Raw genomic sequence first — 13,926 nt, forward strand, 5'->3', positions numbered from 1 at the left:
CAGTCTCTTATTCACCCTTCCGACGCCCCCGCCTCCCCCTCCTCCCACCCTTCCGAACCGCTGCCGTCTAACTTCACTTTCTTTTTATCCCGCCCCCGCCCCTCTCTAACGCAGCAACAGGCGTGAAATTAACTGTGAAACGAATAGCAAAATCGTTCAAATTCATCCCGCGTCTCATTTTCTGAAAACAAATGGAGAAAACAAAAAACACATTATTGCTTTATCTTTCTTTTTTTTTTCTCACTTCTCTGACTGACTATAATATAATCCACAGACTGTATGATTCCTTCATTTTTCTAAACATAATTTTTTATTACACACCTATAAAAACAAGAATAAAAAAAAACTCCTCAGAAGGTCGAATTGTCGTGACGAACCAATGATTGCACTTTTTATGATCCGTTAAACGTTTAGATTTTAAATCAAGGTTTCTACGTAATTGACGGAGAAACGATCAGACGATAAATTCAAGTACTTTCGGCAGGTCTGAAAGAGGGAAGAAAGAAAAAAAAAACACTTCAACACGTACGAAACTGCGCACGATAGACACGTTTCGGTAAAATACACAAAAGTTAGAATAAAAAAAATGATATTTTCAAACCTAATTCATGCAAAAACGTTTTCAGGTAGCCAATTTTCTGCAAGATTGCAGAAAATTTAATTCCCAGCGGAGACGACGAGTAAGGAAAGAAGAAAAACGAAAAGAAAAAAAAAAAAAAAGAAAGTTCACCCTTAAAAATAGTTTTCATACCGAACACGAGAGTTTCGATTTCAATTTACAGTTTTTGGTTAATCTCCATACGTACGACGAGATTAACAATCTAGCGATTGCATTGCAATTTTGAAGTGGTATCAGGTAAAAAGGATTTGAAAATTTATGCGAGTAAGGTGTGACAAGACAATAAAGGATTAAAAAGGGGGTTAGGGAGAGGAGTTTGTTGAAGGATATAAGGAAGAAGGTACACGGAGCGTCTACGCGCACGTACCAAAAACGGGCCGGAAAATGCGTATGCAAATTTTTCGACCACTATTATTATCATTATCATTTTGCCAAGAGCCATAAATAATAAAGGAGATTACGAAGGTAGGTGGCTAAGGTATAATTGAATCAAAATAATGTAGAGGTATCATGTTGTACGCATGGCCAATCATATTTCAGGTGAAGCTATCCCGGTCCCGCGCGGTGGCTGTGCGGCGGTGTATATAAGCGTGTCATCCCTAACCGAGGGACTCATTGTACCCCAAGCCACATACAACATACCCCACGATCCGCCAGCAACCCTACAACAACGAGCGGCCCGACAACATTCGAAACATGGTAAGCTCACCTGAATTTTGCAACTCCTCCTGCGACCGGTGACTCGAATTGTCGTTGTTATTATTGTTACTGGAACCTCGCAGTCACTTCCGGTTTGCTCGTCTAACTCTCCGCTTCCCGTGTCCCTCGACAAGTGTCTTTTTCTTTTCCTTTCGCAATTATTCGAGGTTGAAAATTGCGTTCCAATTTTATATTCCAAATTAAAGTTGCAATCTCGCAAACTTTCAATCGGAAGTTTTCAGACAACGAAGATTTAGCCTCAATTTTTTACTCGTTCCGTTATAACAACAAAGACGAAACACTGTCCAGAGTTTAAACAAACTTTAAATTGCCTTTTCAGTATTGCATTTTCAATGCATTGGTGAACGTGTCGCCGGGGCGCTTTGAGAAACTATGTTTGAAAATATTTTTTCCCTTCGACACTTTACTTGAAGCTTGCGCTGCTTTCGGCTTCGTTTGAACAAATAATGAATGATTGTACGATTTTCTGTCGGGAGTTTATTCAGAAGTTAAAAAGTGCGAACTTTTTCAACGGGAGTTGAAACGTATCGCATAACGATTGAAATCAACGTGATAGAAATATCGATTTATTCGAATTCTAAAATTGAAAAAGTTGATAAACTTTAAACTGGCTGTAGGAAGACTTGTGAAAATTTTGATTTGACTTGTTGTTCAATGGAAGAATTCATTTTACGCAATTCGTGTTGGGTGTAAATTTTCATTACCGAATTACAATAAGCAGCGTCGAAAATTTGAACAGCGCACGGTATAAATTAAAAATTCTTTTTATCCCATACATCCTGCATATCATCATATCAGAATTTTGTGTGGCCGCGAAACGTGCAAGTGAATATAATTAATTTCATTCCTACAACACAGCTTTGAAATATGCATATCTCTATGTAATTGAATTTCAATCAGATAAAACAATGATTACACGTTTATATTTGCGCCTAAACGTTAGGTACCAGAGAAAAAAGAAACAATCACCGAAACCAATTTCACTGTTTCTTTTTATTCCTGCGATTCAGACTCGCTTATTGACAATTCCTGCAATTGAAGATACGCAAATTCGTGTATAATTAACCATCAAACGGTCTCAAAAGAAAGGGCATCAAATTTGGCTTTGAAATGTGATCTAATTCGTGAGGAATACTACAAGTTGTAATATTGGAAAGGCGTCAAATTAACACTCGGAAGCAATTTAATTTCAAGAAAAAAGAGCAATAAGCTCGTAAGCAATCGAACGTAAAATGAATAATGTTTTACGGCTCAGTAAAGATTCAACGATAAGTAAGCAATTATAAATCTAGGAATAAGAAACCCAAACCGTAAACGATAGTCGTCGTGGATATCAATGTCGAAGCAGATTTCGTTTCGTTCAAAAGATCAATAGATGATCGAATATCGCAGGAGTTCGCCGTTAGAAATAACTGGTCTATAACACGCCGGATCAATTCCACATAATCGATCCATCATCGCGGCTTTTGCTTTCTTCGTTGGGACCGTCCCAATACTTGCGTTTTCTTTTGACCAATACGCGCGCTTTCATGTAAATAATTCCTCGCTTTCTATTTATACAGATTCTTGACGAATGAAACACAGTTTCTATAATCCAAAGATTATCCCGCACCAACTTCTTTCTCTTCATTATCGCCGCTCTCGACTGACCCAAATTCAAGAGGTTCAATTTTAAGCCGCATTGCCATCGCAACCGCATTAATCGGAAGGCTTTACGTCGTTAGGCGATTGCAAAGTAAATTTGATTCAATGTTAACGAGAAATGGCGTTCGCACCTTTCGTTCGTTTCCTATTTCAACCCCTTCGCAGTCTTATTATACGTATAAAATAATCCGTAACTCTTGAGGAGCTGACGCGTTAAGGACTTTTTATTCTTACCTTCTCGTTAGCTTTTGGCTCACTTTATTTTTCTCCGTCCAATTAGCAGTGGCAGACCGTTAAATAAACAGTAAATTAAATTACAAGTCTCAACTATACGAGATCCCAAGAAAAGTCGGTGCCCACAATTTCTTAGCTGTTCCGAGCGGTTTGAAAATGCTACAAACTATAAATTTCAAGGAGTTTCGAACGATATCTAAGTGATTTCAAGTACTTCCGAATGGTTTGAAAATGATTGAAGCGATGTCGAAGTAGCGTGATGCGATTTTAAGCGGTTTCAGACCAATTCCAAGGTGCTTCAAACGATTTCAAAGTGATTTGAAGCGGTTTTAAACTGTACATTCTCATCCGCAATTTCTAAACGATTTCAAGCAAATCCAAGCATATTCTGAGCAATTATAATTGTAAAGTGGTTCGCGATTTCAACGAGCACTCGTGTTTGACTAGATTTAAATGCGACGCGCTTGAAGTTCGATATTATTTCCAACGCCAGACGGCAAAGTGTCGAATTCTAAAGGTGCAGTCATCTACGTAAATTTGACTTTTTTAAAATCTCGTATACATGTATATATGTATAACAATATATATAATTATTGTGTGAAAAAAAAATATTTTGATATTCAGAGCATCAACACGTTGTTCTACGGTTTGGTGCTTATGAGCATGGACGAGGTGCTCGTCAGGGCGTCGGGGATGTCGGGACTAGGAGAAGACGGGGGTTCTCTTCATCCTTACAACACGGGCGAGCAGGAAATCGAGCCGTTCGATTACACGACTGCAAAGCGGGACGACAACGACCAAGAGAAGCCGAAAATCCCAGGTAGCGTGTACGTCCGTTTCGGTCGCAGCCACGCCGAGAAGATTCCGGCAGAGGCGGAAAGAGAGACGCGCGGAAGATCGGACGGATTCATAAGGTTCGGAAGGTCTCACCCGAAGGCTTCGCAGCATAGAAACGAGCCGGGATTCGGCGGCTTAGAGAGAATCCAGAGAGGTAACAAGTGGTTCCGTATGGGTCGGAACGCCCCGTCTGACAACGAGAACAACATTGCATCGAAGTACGCGACGCTCAAGGCGAAGAGCGACGAGTGCGATTGGTGGCTGAAGCGATGCCACGCCAATCTCGTATCCCTTTGCACGCCGGATGATGACGATACCGATATATGTCGCGAACAGGATGGTAGAATTTTTTGCGACAGCCGTAAATAAGAAATTAGCTTTCACAAATTTACACGCTTCGAATTATGTATAAGTACGTCCGCGATGTAATCTCTGGACACGAAATTTCCTCATACCTAAATTGCACATTTTTCCTGCTTCAAGCCAAAAATTAATCATTTTTGTTTATCGAATCCTTTCGCATATTTCACTGAACTGGATCGTCGCTGGGTTCGTATATACCGCATACCTGTGTAAATCCGATATGCGATTCAAATTTTCACAACTGCAGAGAAAAATCCTCAAATCAAAGATTATTATGATTATTCAATAAATTTCGTTGAGGAATCGCGATAATTTTTGTTTTCTCCCCTCGTCACGTCTTCGTTTCATTTATTCGAGTGGGTTTTGCACTCGGTTCGGGCGAAGCCATTCGAGACGTCGAAAATCGCTTTGGATCCTTCTGAGGTAACTTTTCGACGCAATATATTTCTCATCTTAATACTGTGTCAGACTTGGAACTGAAACATAAAAAAAATCGATCAAAATATTATTTACTTTCCCATGTTTCTTCTGGATGATTAATTATTTACCTTAGAACACTAGGATTGATTGGATAGTGTATTTGTAATTAAAGAACACAACGAACGATTTTAATATCGAATTCAAATCTCCTGCCGGTCTGTAACGTGGGAGGATATTTTTTCTGCCAACAAGTTCGCTAATTTCCCTGTAGGTTAGAGTTTATACACCGAATAGATAGAACCGTAAGCTAATGAATGTACAAAACCTTTCAAAACGATCATGTTAAAGTTTAATACACTAACGACACTTTACAACCGTAAGTCTAACTAAATGTGTCATCCTCCAAGAAGACTGCAAAAGTTGGCAGATTGCACACGGTGTTCTTTTTTTTTTTTTTTTTTTTGCATGCTGAAATTACACGGTGAACATAAAAAAGTAGAGAGTGAAAAGGTAGAAAGTTATTGACCCCAGCCAATCAAAAAACTATAGTTTTCTTATCATGTCCCCGAGAAAGGGAAAAAAGCGAACGTAAGATTGGCAATATGATAAACAACCTCAATATGTAAATATGAAATATACGAATATTTCCAACATTGTTCGTTGTGCTCGACAAGATTTTACGCAACCCCAATTTATCTATCCACGTTGTTTTCTTTCTCTCGTTTCCTTTCACGTATTTGCATCGACCGATATTTTATTTACGAACAGAGGTGGTTCGACGTTTGTGTCAATTAATTTGCCGATTCCAATCGTACCCGGAACAATTACATACGAGGATCATAGACTATAACATATTGTACTTTATACATTTAAATATACACAGTTGGTATAAAAAAGAATGTAAATTTAATAACCTGTATACATATATCGATAAAAGTGGCTGTGCGTCATGGAATTTTAATTAATTTCTATTCTAATATCTCACTATACGCTCGTAGTATATCCTGGATTTAAACCAGACCTCCATCCTTCGTTTGTTTCGATACTCATCAGCAGCTGCAGTTGGCAGAAAATTTTCCCTGTAGGTATATTTTTTTGCACTTGCAATACAGGCATTAGAAATAATAAAAATAGCAAGTTCGTATTAGCGCGCAATTTGCACAGACACAGTTGGACGTGTGCGGTAAGTGAAACGGGCGTTTAAAAGAGGCGACCTCAATGTATCGATCCGACATCGATCGTCCCAAATAGCTAATCAAATTTCAGCGCACTTCGAAGAGGTCAGCAGGGCGGGTGTTTAGGTCATTCACCGTTAACCCCGAAAGAGCGTTTTAAAAATGGGAAGATGAAAAGTTTGATGAAAAACGAAGAGAGATTCCCTCGTAAAAAAGGAACCGAAACTGCATGGAAGTTCCAACGACTCGCGAGAGGGGCTAGAGAAAAGTTCGAGAAAGAATGGAAGTAGGAAAGTTTCACACTCTCCGGAGCATGTTGTACATGTATCACATGTCAACGTAAATTGGTTTTGTTGGTAAATATAAGATGCTCGGGGATATGTGTGCTGGTCACGGTTTATCCCGCGGATGACGGTGTGCGTACCCTTAATCCAGTGCTAGAATATGTTGGAGAGATAGTTTCCAGAGCCGTAATGGCAGCCGACTAGGTGTATACCCGCGGTAATCCAATGTTATATTTCCACTGACCAGAGAGTTCTTTTTAACAAACCCTATATATATTTGTGCTTAATCCCGCTGGCAAGCTCTCCCACTCGGAAAATATCGTACGGATTCAGCAAAGTACTCCACTGCCTACGCCCCTCAGTCTCATTTGACACTCCACATCGGACAGAGCCTGTGAAATATCACTTTTCCTAATAATTCTCAAGGCCGCTTCAAATGCAGGTGAGACAATTGCTACTACCCCATAATAGCTCACCTACCTGTCGGTAACTCCGAATCGTTTATCAATCCGGACGACGATTCGACTTGATTACCTCACCTTAATTAGTGTGAAAGATCGGTATCAGTTTTGGAAAATCGGAACGTCATTCGCTTCAAGTATATTCGACATTGCATGTCTGTAAAAGCAGATCGTTTATATGCGACAGTAACAAAATTTCAACTTCCTTTTTGAACGCTTGTACGTATGTATACACATAGGTGTATACCTATGTACAAGTTCTTTGTTTTTGCGAGAGTAAATTCGATTTCAACATTTGGCTAATACTTTATTAGGTCAGTGTGGTAGAGATTACAATAGATTTAGCAAACGCGAACCAACCAGCATTTGTTTCTCATTGCGTTTGCCACATAGATATAAGTATAACTCTCTTGATCCAATTTACATACCTATACATGCGTGAGTGACTTCAGATTACGAGAAACCGAGGGAACGCTGAACCATCGGCTAACGAGTCGTTTTTACCGTGATAATTATATGGAATATCGATAATGAATCCATCCGAATCCCAGCAAAATTTACTAAGCAATGAGACGCGAGCACCGTCGGTTGCTTCGCTGCAGCCGCCAACCGAATACTCCCTCGGTTCGATAGAGAAACACTTTTTGTTGAGCGCTGAACGAGGTGACTGTGCTACGGTTAAAAGGTAAAATGTTCATTATCGCCCAGAAACTCGTTTCATCCCTTATCACGATGCCTTCGCGTTCCCAGACTCCTCGAGGAGCACAAGGACCATCCAGAGTTGCTCAACATCAACTGCGTCGATCCTTTGAATAGATCTGCACTGATTGCCGCGATAGAGAATGAGAATATCGAATTAATCCGGCTGCTTTTGGAGTTGGGAATTCAAGTCAAGGTACGACGAATGCGTCGTTCATTGGACGGTTGGGTAATGAAACTTTGAGAAAAATGTCCATTCTACAATATTCGCGAACTTTCAGGACGCGCTTTTACACGCGATTAAAGAGGAGTACGTCGAAGCTGTAGAAATATTGCTGGAATGGGAGGAAAGAACGCATGTGGCTGGTCAGCCTTACGTAAGTATATAATACTGAGAATATAGCGTAATGACGGACTTGAAAGGTGACAATTTTCAAGCGGCTAATGAAATCGATTGCCGAACGGAGCCGTGAAAAACGATAAAAATGTAGATTTGGAACATGGAAACTGTGTAAAGATTTATTTACACCTCGATTTATTTATAGAGCTGGGAGGCCGTGGACAGATCCTCGTCAAACTTCACCCCAGATATAACACCCCTGATACTGGCAGCGCACAAAAACAATTACGAAATATTAAAAATCCTCTTAGATCGAGGAGCGACTTTACCGACACCCCACGATGCTCGGTAGGTGAATTTCATAAAGTAACGCGTGACGTATGAATGGAACGTTACCCGATAAGTCCTGCAACTTTCTTCGATGACACTTGCTGAACACACGTCACCTTGAACATTCATCGTCGGGAATGAAGTTTTTTTCTTTCTGTACTGAGCCTGAAACAGAGTTCAATTCCAGATGCGGATGCGACGAGTGCGTGGTTTCCAGCGAGCAGGACTCGCTGAGGCACTCGCAGTCGAGAATAAACGCCTACAGAGCCCTGACTTCATCTTCATTGATAGCACTCTCGTCCAGAGACCCGCTGCTAACGGCGTTCGAATTGTCCTGGGAACTGAGGCGACTCAGTCGAATGGAGCAGGAGTTTCGTTCTGAATACAACGTAGGATCCAGTTAACTACGTTCGCACAAAAATCCAGCCCAGTGGTTAACCACTGGAATATGAAAAGGGTTCGATTGGCAAATTATGTGAACTTTTAATTGAACTGCAGGAAATGAGAGAGCTCTGTCAAACTTTCGCCACCTCTCTGCTGGACCACGCGAGGACGTCGCACGAGTTGGAAGTAATGCTGAACTACAATCCAACCGGTGAGAATTGGGAACCTGGTGAAAGACAGACTCTGGATCGCCTGAAGCTCGCTATAAAGTACAAGCAGAAACAGGTGAATTCACCGTCTTTGGCGTCTATTCGTGATGAAATTCGAGCTTTTCGATCACCCGTCGTTCGGTTTAATTATATCCTTGGGGTTTCCAGTTCGTAGCTCATCCTAACGTCCAGCAATTGTTGGCTGCAATTTGGTACGACGGATTACCCGGTTTCAGGAGAAAAAGTATGATCGGGCAGCTGATCGAGGTTGGTAAACTGGGCGCTATGTTCCCGGTTTACAGTTCGATATACATGATGTCGCCAACGTCGAAAATGGGACTCTTCATGAAAAAACCATTCGTCAAATTCATATGCCACTCTTCTTCCTACGCATTTTTTCTCAGTGAGTTATAACGAGGCTATTCTCACGTTAGATAGACGTTAAAAGTAGATGACATTTTTTTTACTAGTTTGCACGTGTAACTCGCAAACTTTATATTATACGTGGTGGGTGGGTGGATAGTTAAACCTGTAACAGCTTGAGTTCGAAACTTCACAATGTTACACAACACAAGCGTGCCTCGACATTCCCACATTTTTCGTTTTGTTTCTATTCGTATCGCAGCCGTACTTCGCAAGCAAATGTTAGATATGTGGTCCTAGTTCGTCAGTTTTCCCTTCTTTTTCAGTCTTGTTTTTCCAATTTATTTCGGGGGTGGAAAGAAGGAGAGTCAATTGAGACTGTCTTACGTCTTCGCTTCTTCCGCAGTCTTGTGATTGTGTCCAATCAACCGCGTAACCGTGTAATCCTGGCTTCAATTAACGATACCGAAATAGTTTCAATTCAAATTCACGTTTTTTACCAATCATCACAGTGCTACTGGGCATGGCTTCGCAGCGGGTCGAATACCTGGCTATCGAATTATTCGGCAACGCTTGGATGCGAGAAATTTTAGCAGGTTGGAAGCGTAGAGAACGTGGCTGTATTCCGGGATTCGTCGAATCTGGAGTTATCATATACATCATAAGTGAGTTTACACGGTTTCAGGGACGGATAATAAAAATCAATCGACTTTTTTACAAGCATAGAAAAAAAAAAATAAATAAACACACAATCACCGCCTTCTCGCGCAGGTTTACTTTTCGGCGAGATGAAATCCTTGTGGTCCGACGGCCTCCTGGAGTACGTATCCGATCTCTGGAACATAGTAGACTTTGTCCAAAACGTTTTTTACGTTATATGGATAAGTTTAAGACTCACGGCATGGTTCGTCGTTCAGGTAAAGCGTACAATGTCTTCTAACGAAAGAAATCAAGTTGTCCTTGAACTCGACCTTCTTCAGTTCTTCTTCAATTCCCCGTTTCTTCACAGAGAGAATATTGGAACGGCAGCGATCCGTGGTACCCACGTGATCAGTGGGACGCTTTCGATCCGATGCTTCTTTCGGAAGGAGCTTTCGCAGCAGGGATGATATTCAGGTATAGATTCAACCGTTTATCCGCATCACGGGTCGAATCCAATTAACGCCAAAATCATCGTTTCGTTTTTCAGTTTCTTGAAGCTCGTCCACATATTCAGCGTAAATCCCCACCTCGGACCTCTCCAGATATCTTTGGGCAGAATGATAATCGATATCATAAAATTCTTCTTTATTTACACCCTCGTGCTCTTCGCTTTTGGATGCGGTAAGAAATCGGTATTCATTTCCCTTATGCCGCAAACACTCCAAACCTGACGACTGATCAAATTATATTCACACGTTGACTCGATCCTCGAATTAGGCATGAATCAATTGATGTGGTACTACGCCGACTTGGAGAAAATGAAGTGTTACCATTTACCTAGCGGGCTACCGGACTTCGACAATCAGGAAAAGGCTTGTTCGATATGGAGACGATTTGCCAAGTGAGGATATCAGCCAATAATTCACAAAGAGAGTCGAGTATTTTTACGCCAAATTAACCACAACGATCACTTCTTTCAGCCTATTCGAAACCTCTCAGTCTCTCTTTTGGGCCAGTTTCGGGATGGTCGATTTGATGTCCTTCGACCTAACTGGCATCAAAAGTTTCACTCGATTCTGGGCTCTGCTGATGTTCGGCTCGTATTCCGTGATAAACGTAATCGTTCTACTGAATATGCTTATCGCCATGATGTCCAACTCCTATCAAATAATATCTGTGAGTTGAATAGTTGAATGTATCTGATTATTGGTGTAAACTAGAACAATGGGTTGGGATAAGGAACAATTGCTAATGAATCGAAGTATCGATAACAATCCGTGTTTTAGGAAAGAGCCGATACCGAATGGAAATTTGCCAGAAGTCACTTGTGGATGAGTTACTTCGAGGAGGGTGATACCGTCCCACCACCTTTCAACATGATCCCGACCAGCAAATCCTTCAACAAAGTCCTTGCTTGCGGTAACAAAGGTCGTCCAACCAGATCGATCATAGTAAGTTTCACGTTTCAGACTTTCGCCCTGTTGCTAGATATACATATATGGCAGGGGGGGGGACGCTTCCGAGCCGCGATACTAACAATAAGAGCTACAACTTAGGTACACCCCTTACTTGCCCCGTGTACTGTGCAACGATATAATTATTCAATTAATTTGCTCTAGACCCGATCAAGTTTCGAAGTCACCGTTACGGTGTAGCCAATATTTATAATCGATGTTAAAATTTTTTTTCCCCACTTTCTCTAGAATTTACCTTGATAAATTCAGTGAAATACTTTGGTAGGTCGACGTTTAAAGATATTTGCAAAATGTCGCGACAGAATTTTGTCAATTGAAAACTTGTCGTGAAATTCAACGTATAATCTTCAACAGTGTCAGCGACACTTATTACGTACACGATTGTAGGTAGAGATTATTTGCACGTATATCTTATACAATGTGAAAGATGCGAGTCGAGTACTAATGATTATAGCTCGATTCATAGACGCCTTAAGAGGACCGTCTACGCAGCCAGGTATAATTAACGAAACGTTTGATCGCCATGAAATTCACCAATGTATTCGCATTTTGATCGGTGAGAAGTATATTTATAGACGGACGTGGCCCATTTGTTTAATGTTTATATATATATTTAGATACCTGTTGGATTTTTTTTTTCATTTGACCTTGTCGTTTGTATGACACGCAACGAGTCAATAATTAATAATTATTATATGTCGACCAGCCTCGAGGTTCGTTGGCAATCATTTGAAAAACACCTCACGGCAGTAGAAAATAAGAAGTAGAAGAATAAAAAAAAAACCGTTCCAACGAAAGTATGAAACGCATGTCGTTTTTTTTTTTTGTTTTTTTCTTTTTTGTTCTTTCGTTACATAACACATCAGAAAAAATCGCGAGAAAAGGCACTGGCCAGACACGATACCGTGATGCGTCTCTTGATCCGTCGCTACGTAACTGCCGAGCAGCGAAAACGTGACGATTTTGGAATAACGGAGGACGACGTGATGGAAATTCGACAGGACATATCCACCCTTCGTTACGAGCTCATCGATATTCTCAGGCAAAACGGAATGCGAACGCCGGAGATCGACAAGCAGGAAGCAGCGCGTAAGCGATATGAAACAAATAATTCTAGCAACTGAATATTAATGCAGAGGTCAAACCGCTGTGAAAAAATAAATACAATAATAATCGTAATGATAATAATAACAACAATCAACCGACAAACTTTCAGTTTCTGGAAAGAAAGGACGAGTGATGGAGCGCCGTTTGCAGAAGGACTTCCAGATCGGAATCGTCGAGGGTATCGTTAACGCGGTGATAACGAGCGAGAAGGAGCCGAAAGACGTCTTCAGCCAGATAGCCCGAGCGATCGGCAAGCGAAGCAGCGCGACAAGCAAAAAGGACTGGAACGCTGTGGTCAGGCAAAACACAATTGCCCGCGATCCGATCGGCAGTACGAACGAAGCTTTCATAAGACAGTCGAGGAGAAGCTTGCGACGACATCTTTCAAACTTCCCAGACTCGGACTTGGCATCGATGGACCCGGAACGTCTACTGGAGTACAATCCGAATCTGAGCGTAGTTTCCCCAACGACGCGAATCGCCTACGCGAAGTTCATCATGAGCCGGATAAAGAACGACGAGAAGGTCGTGCAAAGCGGGGAAGGTCCGTACCGCATTTTATTCATATAGTATAAGATATAATTTACACAGCACGAACATGTTTCACCCGTTTTTTCACGCGTGTTTTCCGTACGCAAAGTGCTCGTTTTCGCTGTTGCGAAGAAATTTGACATTACGCGACTCTGATCTCATGCTTCGTGAAAAAACGGGTAAAATACTCTTTTTATGTACAGAATCCTGTACAACGAGGAGTCAAAGGATTTTTGCCTCGCGTATTTGCAATATTCGTCTTCGGCCCGAAAGGACCAAATTTATCCCCTTGTTACACAGTCCAAATTTCTACAGCGTAGTAACAGAAGGAAATTTGTGTATCCTCGATTGTAATTTTTTTAATTTATACATTTGTTTGTTTGTTTTTTTTTTTTTGTTTTTTTTTCACTCAGGAGCTTCGAACAGCGCGAACGCGTCCCGAAGATCAAGCACAAGAGCGAGAAGCAACGAACCGTTGCAGAGGCAGCCAACGGCGACACCTTCGCTGGCCGGATCGTTGTCAGAATCGATAAGAAAGGGTATGATAAAAGGCATGAGTACAAACAGCTTTGATAAAGCGGGAGAAGCAGGTGCAGGATTGGAGGTGAAGGGAACTGAGCACCGATCGCCAACACCGATACCGGAAGATCCATCCGAGGAGGACGCAGCCAGGAATAAATCCAGCGGCTCACCGCCAAACCCAAAACCTGATTCAAGCTCGAACGCGGCACCGGATGAGAGGGCAAAGAAAGACGAGGAGGAAACTAAAAGGCCGGGGAATGATTCCGGCAAAGAAAATAAATCCGAAGAGGCGCCGAAGGCCGGCTCGACTTCTAAGGCTAAGGAAACGGCGAAATCACCGTCGGTTGCCGCGGAACCGGAATCTGGTCCACCGATAGCCACAACGAAACTTCGAGGAAAGTCGAAAGCGACCGGACAGATGATGGGCGGATGGATATAATAATTTCATAGATATATCGAGTGATTCTGGAATAACCGATTCTCAACGTTGTTCAATTTGTCAACTGGTCATAGTTATTATATATGTATACATATGTGTCAAAATTGCAGATATAAAGTGGATTACGG

General features: G+C 41.4%; 2 protein-coding genes across 2 annotated transcripts; both read left to right on the forward strand.

Moving 5' to 3' along the window:
- The first annotated feature begins 1,211 nt into the window (after nucleotides 1–1,211).
- LOC124185089 lies at nucleotides 1,212–5,787 on the forward strand. Its single transcript, XM_046575491.1, has 2 exons — nucleotides 1,212–1,318; nucleotides 3,842–5,787. Exons 1-2 carry the CDS (start codon nucleotides 1,316–1,318, stop codon nucleotides 4,421–4,423), a joined length of 585 nt encoding a protein of 194 aa, XP_046431447.1. The 5' UTR covers nucleotides 1,212–1,315; the 3' UTR covers nucleotides 4,424–5,787.
- Nucleotides 5,788–6,508: 721 nt separating this feature from the next.
- LOC124185079 (transient receptor potential protein) lies at nucleotides 6,509–13,902 on the forward strand. Its single transcript, XM_046575457.1, has 18 exons — nucleotides 6,509–6,738; nucleotides 7,210–7,442; nucleotides 7,508–7,652; nucleotides 7,738–7,833; nucleotides 8,002–8,144; nucleotides 8,314–8,515; nucleotides 8,625–8,795; nucleotides 8,888–9,122; nucleotides 9,595–9,747; nucleotides 9,854–9,999; nucleotides 10,092–10,198; nucleotides 10,272–10,405; nucleotides 10,502–10,625; nucleotides 10,705–10,900; nucleotides 11,011–11,175; nucleotides 12,066–12,288; nucleotides 12,416–12,850; nucleotides 13,251–13,902. Exons 2-18 carry the CDS (start codon nucleotides 7,288–7,290, stop codon nucleotides 13,796–13,798), a joined length of 3,378 nt encoding a protein of 1,125 aa, XP_046431413.1. The 5' UTR covers nucleotides 6,509–6,738; nucleotides 7,210–7,287; the 3' UTR covers nucleotides 13,799–13,902.
- Nucleotides 13,903–13,926: the final 24 nt, after the last annotated feature.

Source organism: Neodiprion fabricii, chromosome 6, assembly GCF_021155785.1.
Source record: "Neodiprion fabricii isolate iyNeoFabr1 chromosome 6, iyNeoFabr1.1, whole genome shotgun sequence".
Classification (NCBI taxonomy): Eukaryota; Metazoa; Arthropoda; class Insecta; order Hymenoptera; family Diprionidae; genus Neodiprion; species Neodiprion fabricii.

What these genes read in the sequence shown, in the direction of transcription:
- LOC124185079 (XM_046575457.1), top strand. Translation starts at nt 7,288, where the DNA reads ATGAATCCATCCGAATCCCAGCAAAATTTACTAAGCAATGAGACGCGA. An exon ending in CGGCATGGTTCGTCGTTCAG is followed by an intron (nt 10,000 to 10,091) that starts GTAAAGCGTACA and finishes GTTTCTTCACAG; the next exon opens with AGAGAATATTGGAACGGCAG. An exon ending in ACTCCTATCAAATAATATCT is followed by an intron (nt 10,901 to 11,010) that starts GTGAGTTGAATA and finishes TCCGTGTTTTAG; the next exon opens with GAAAGAGCCGATACCGAATG.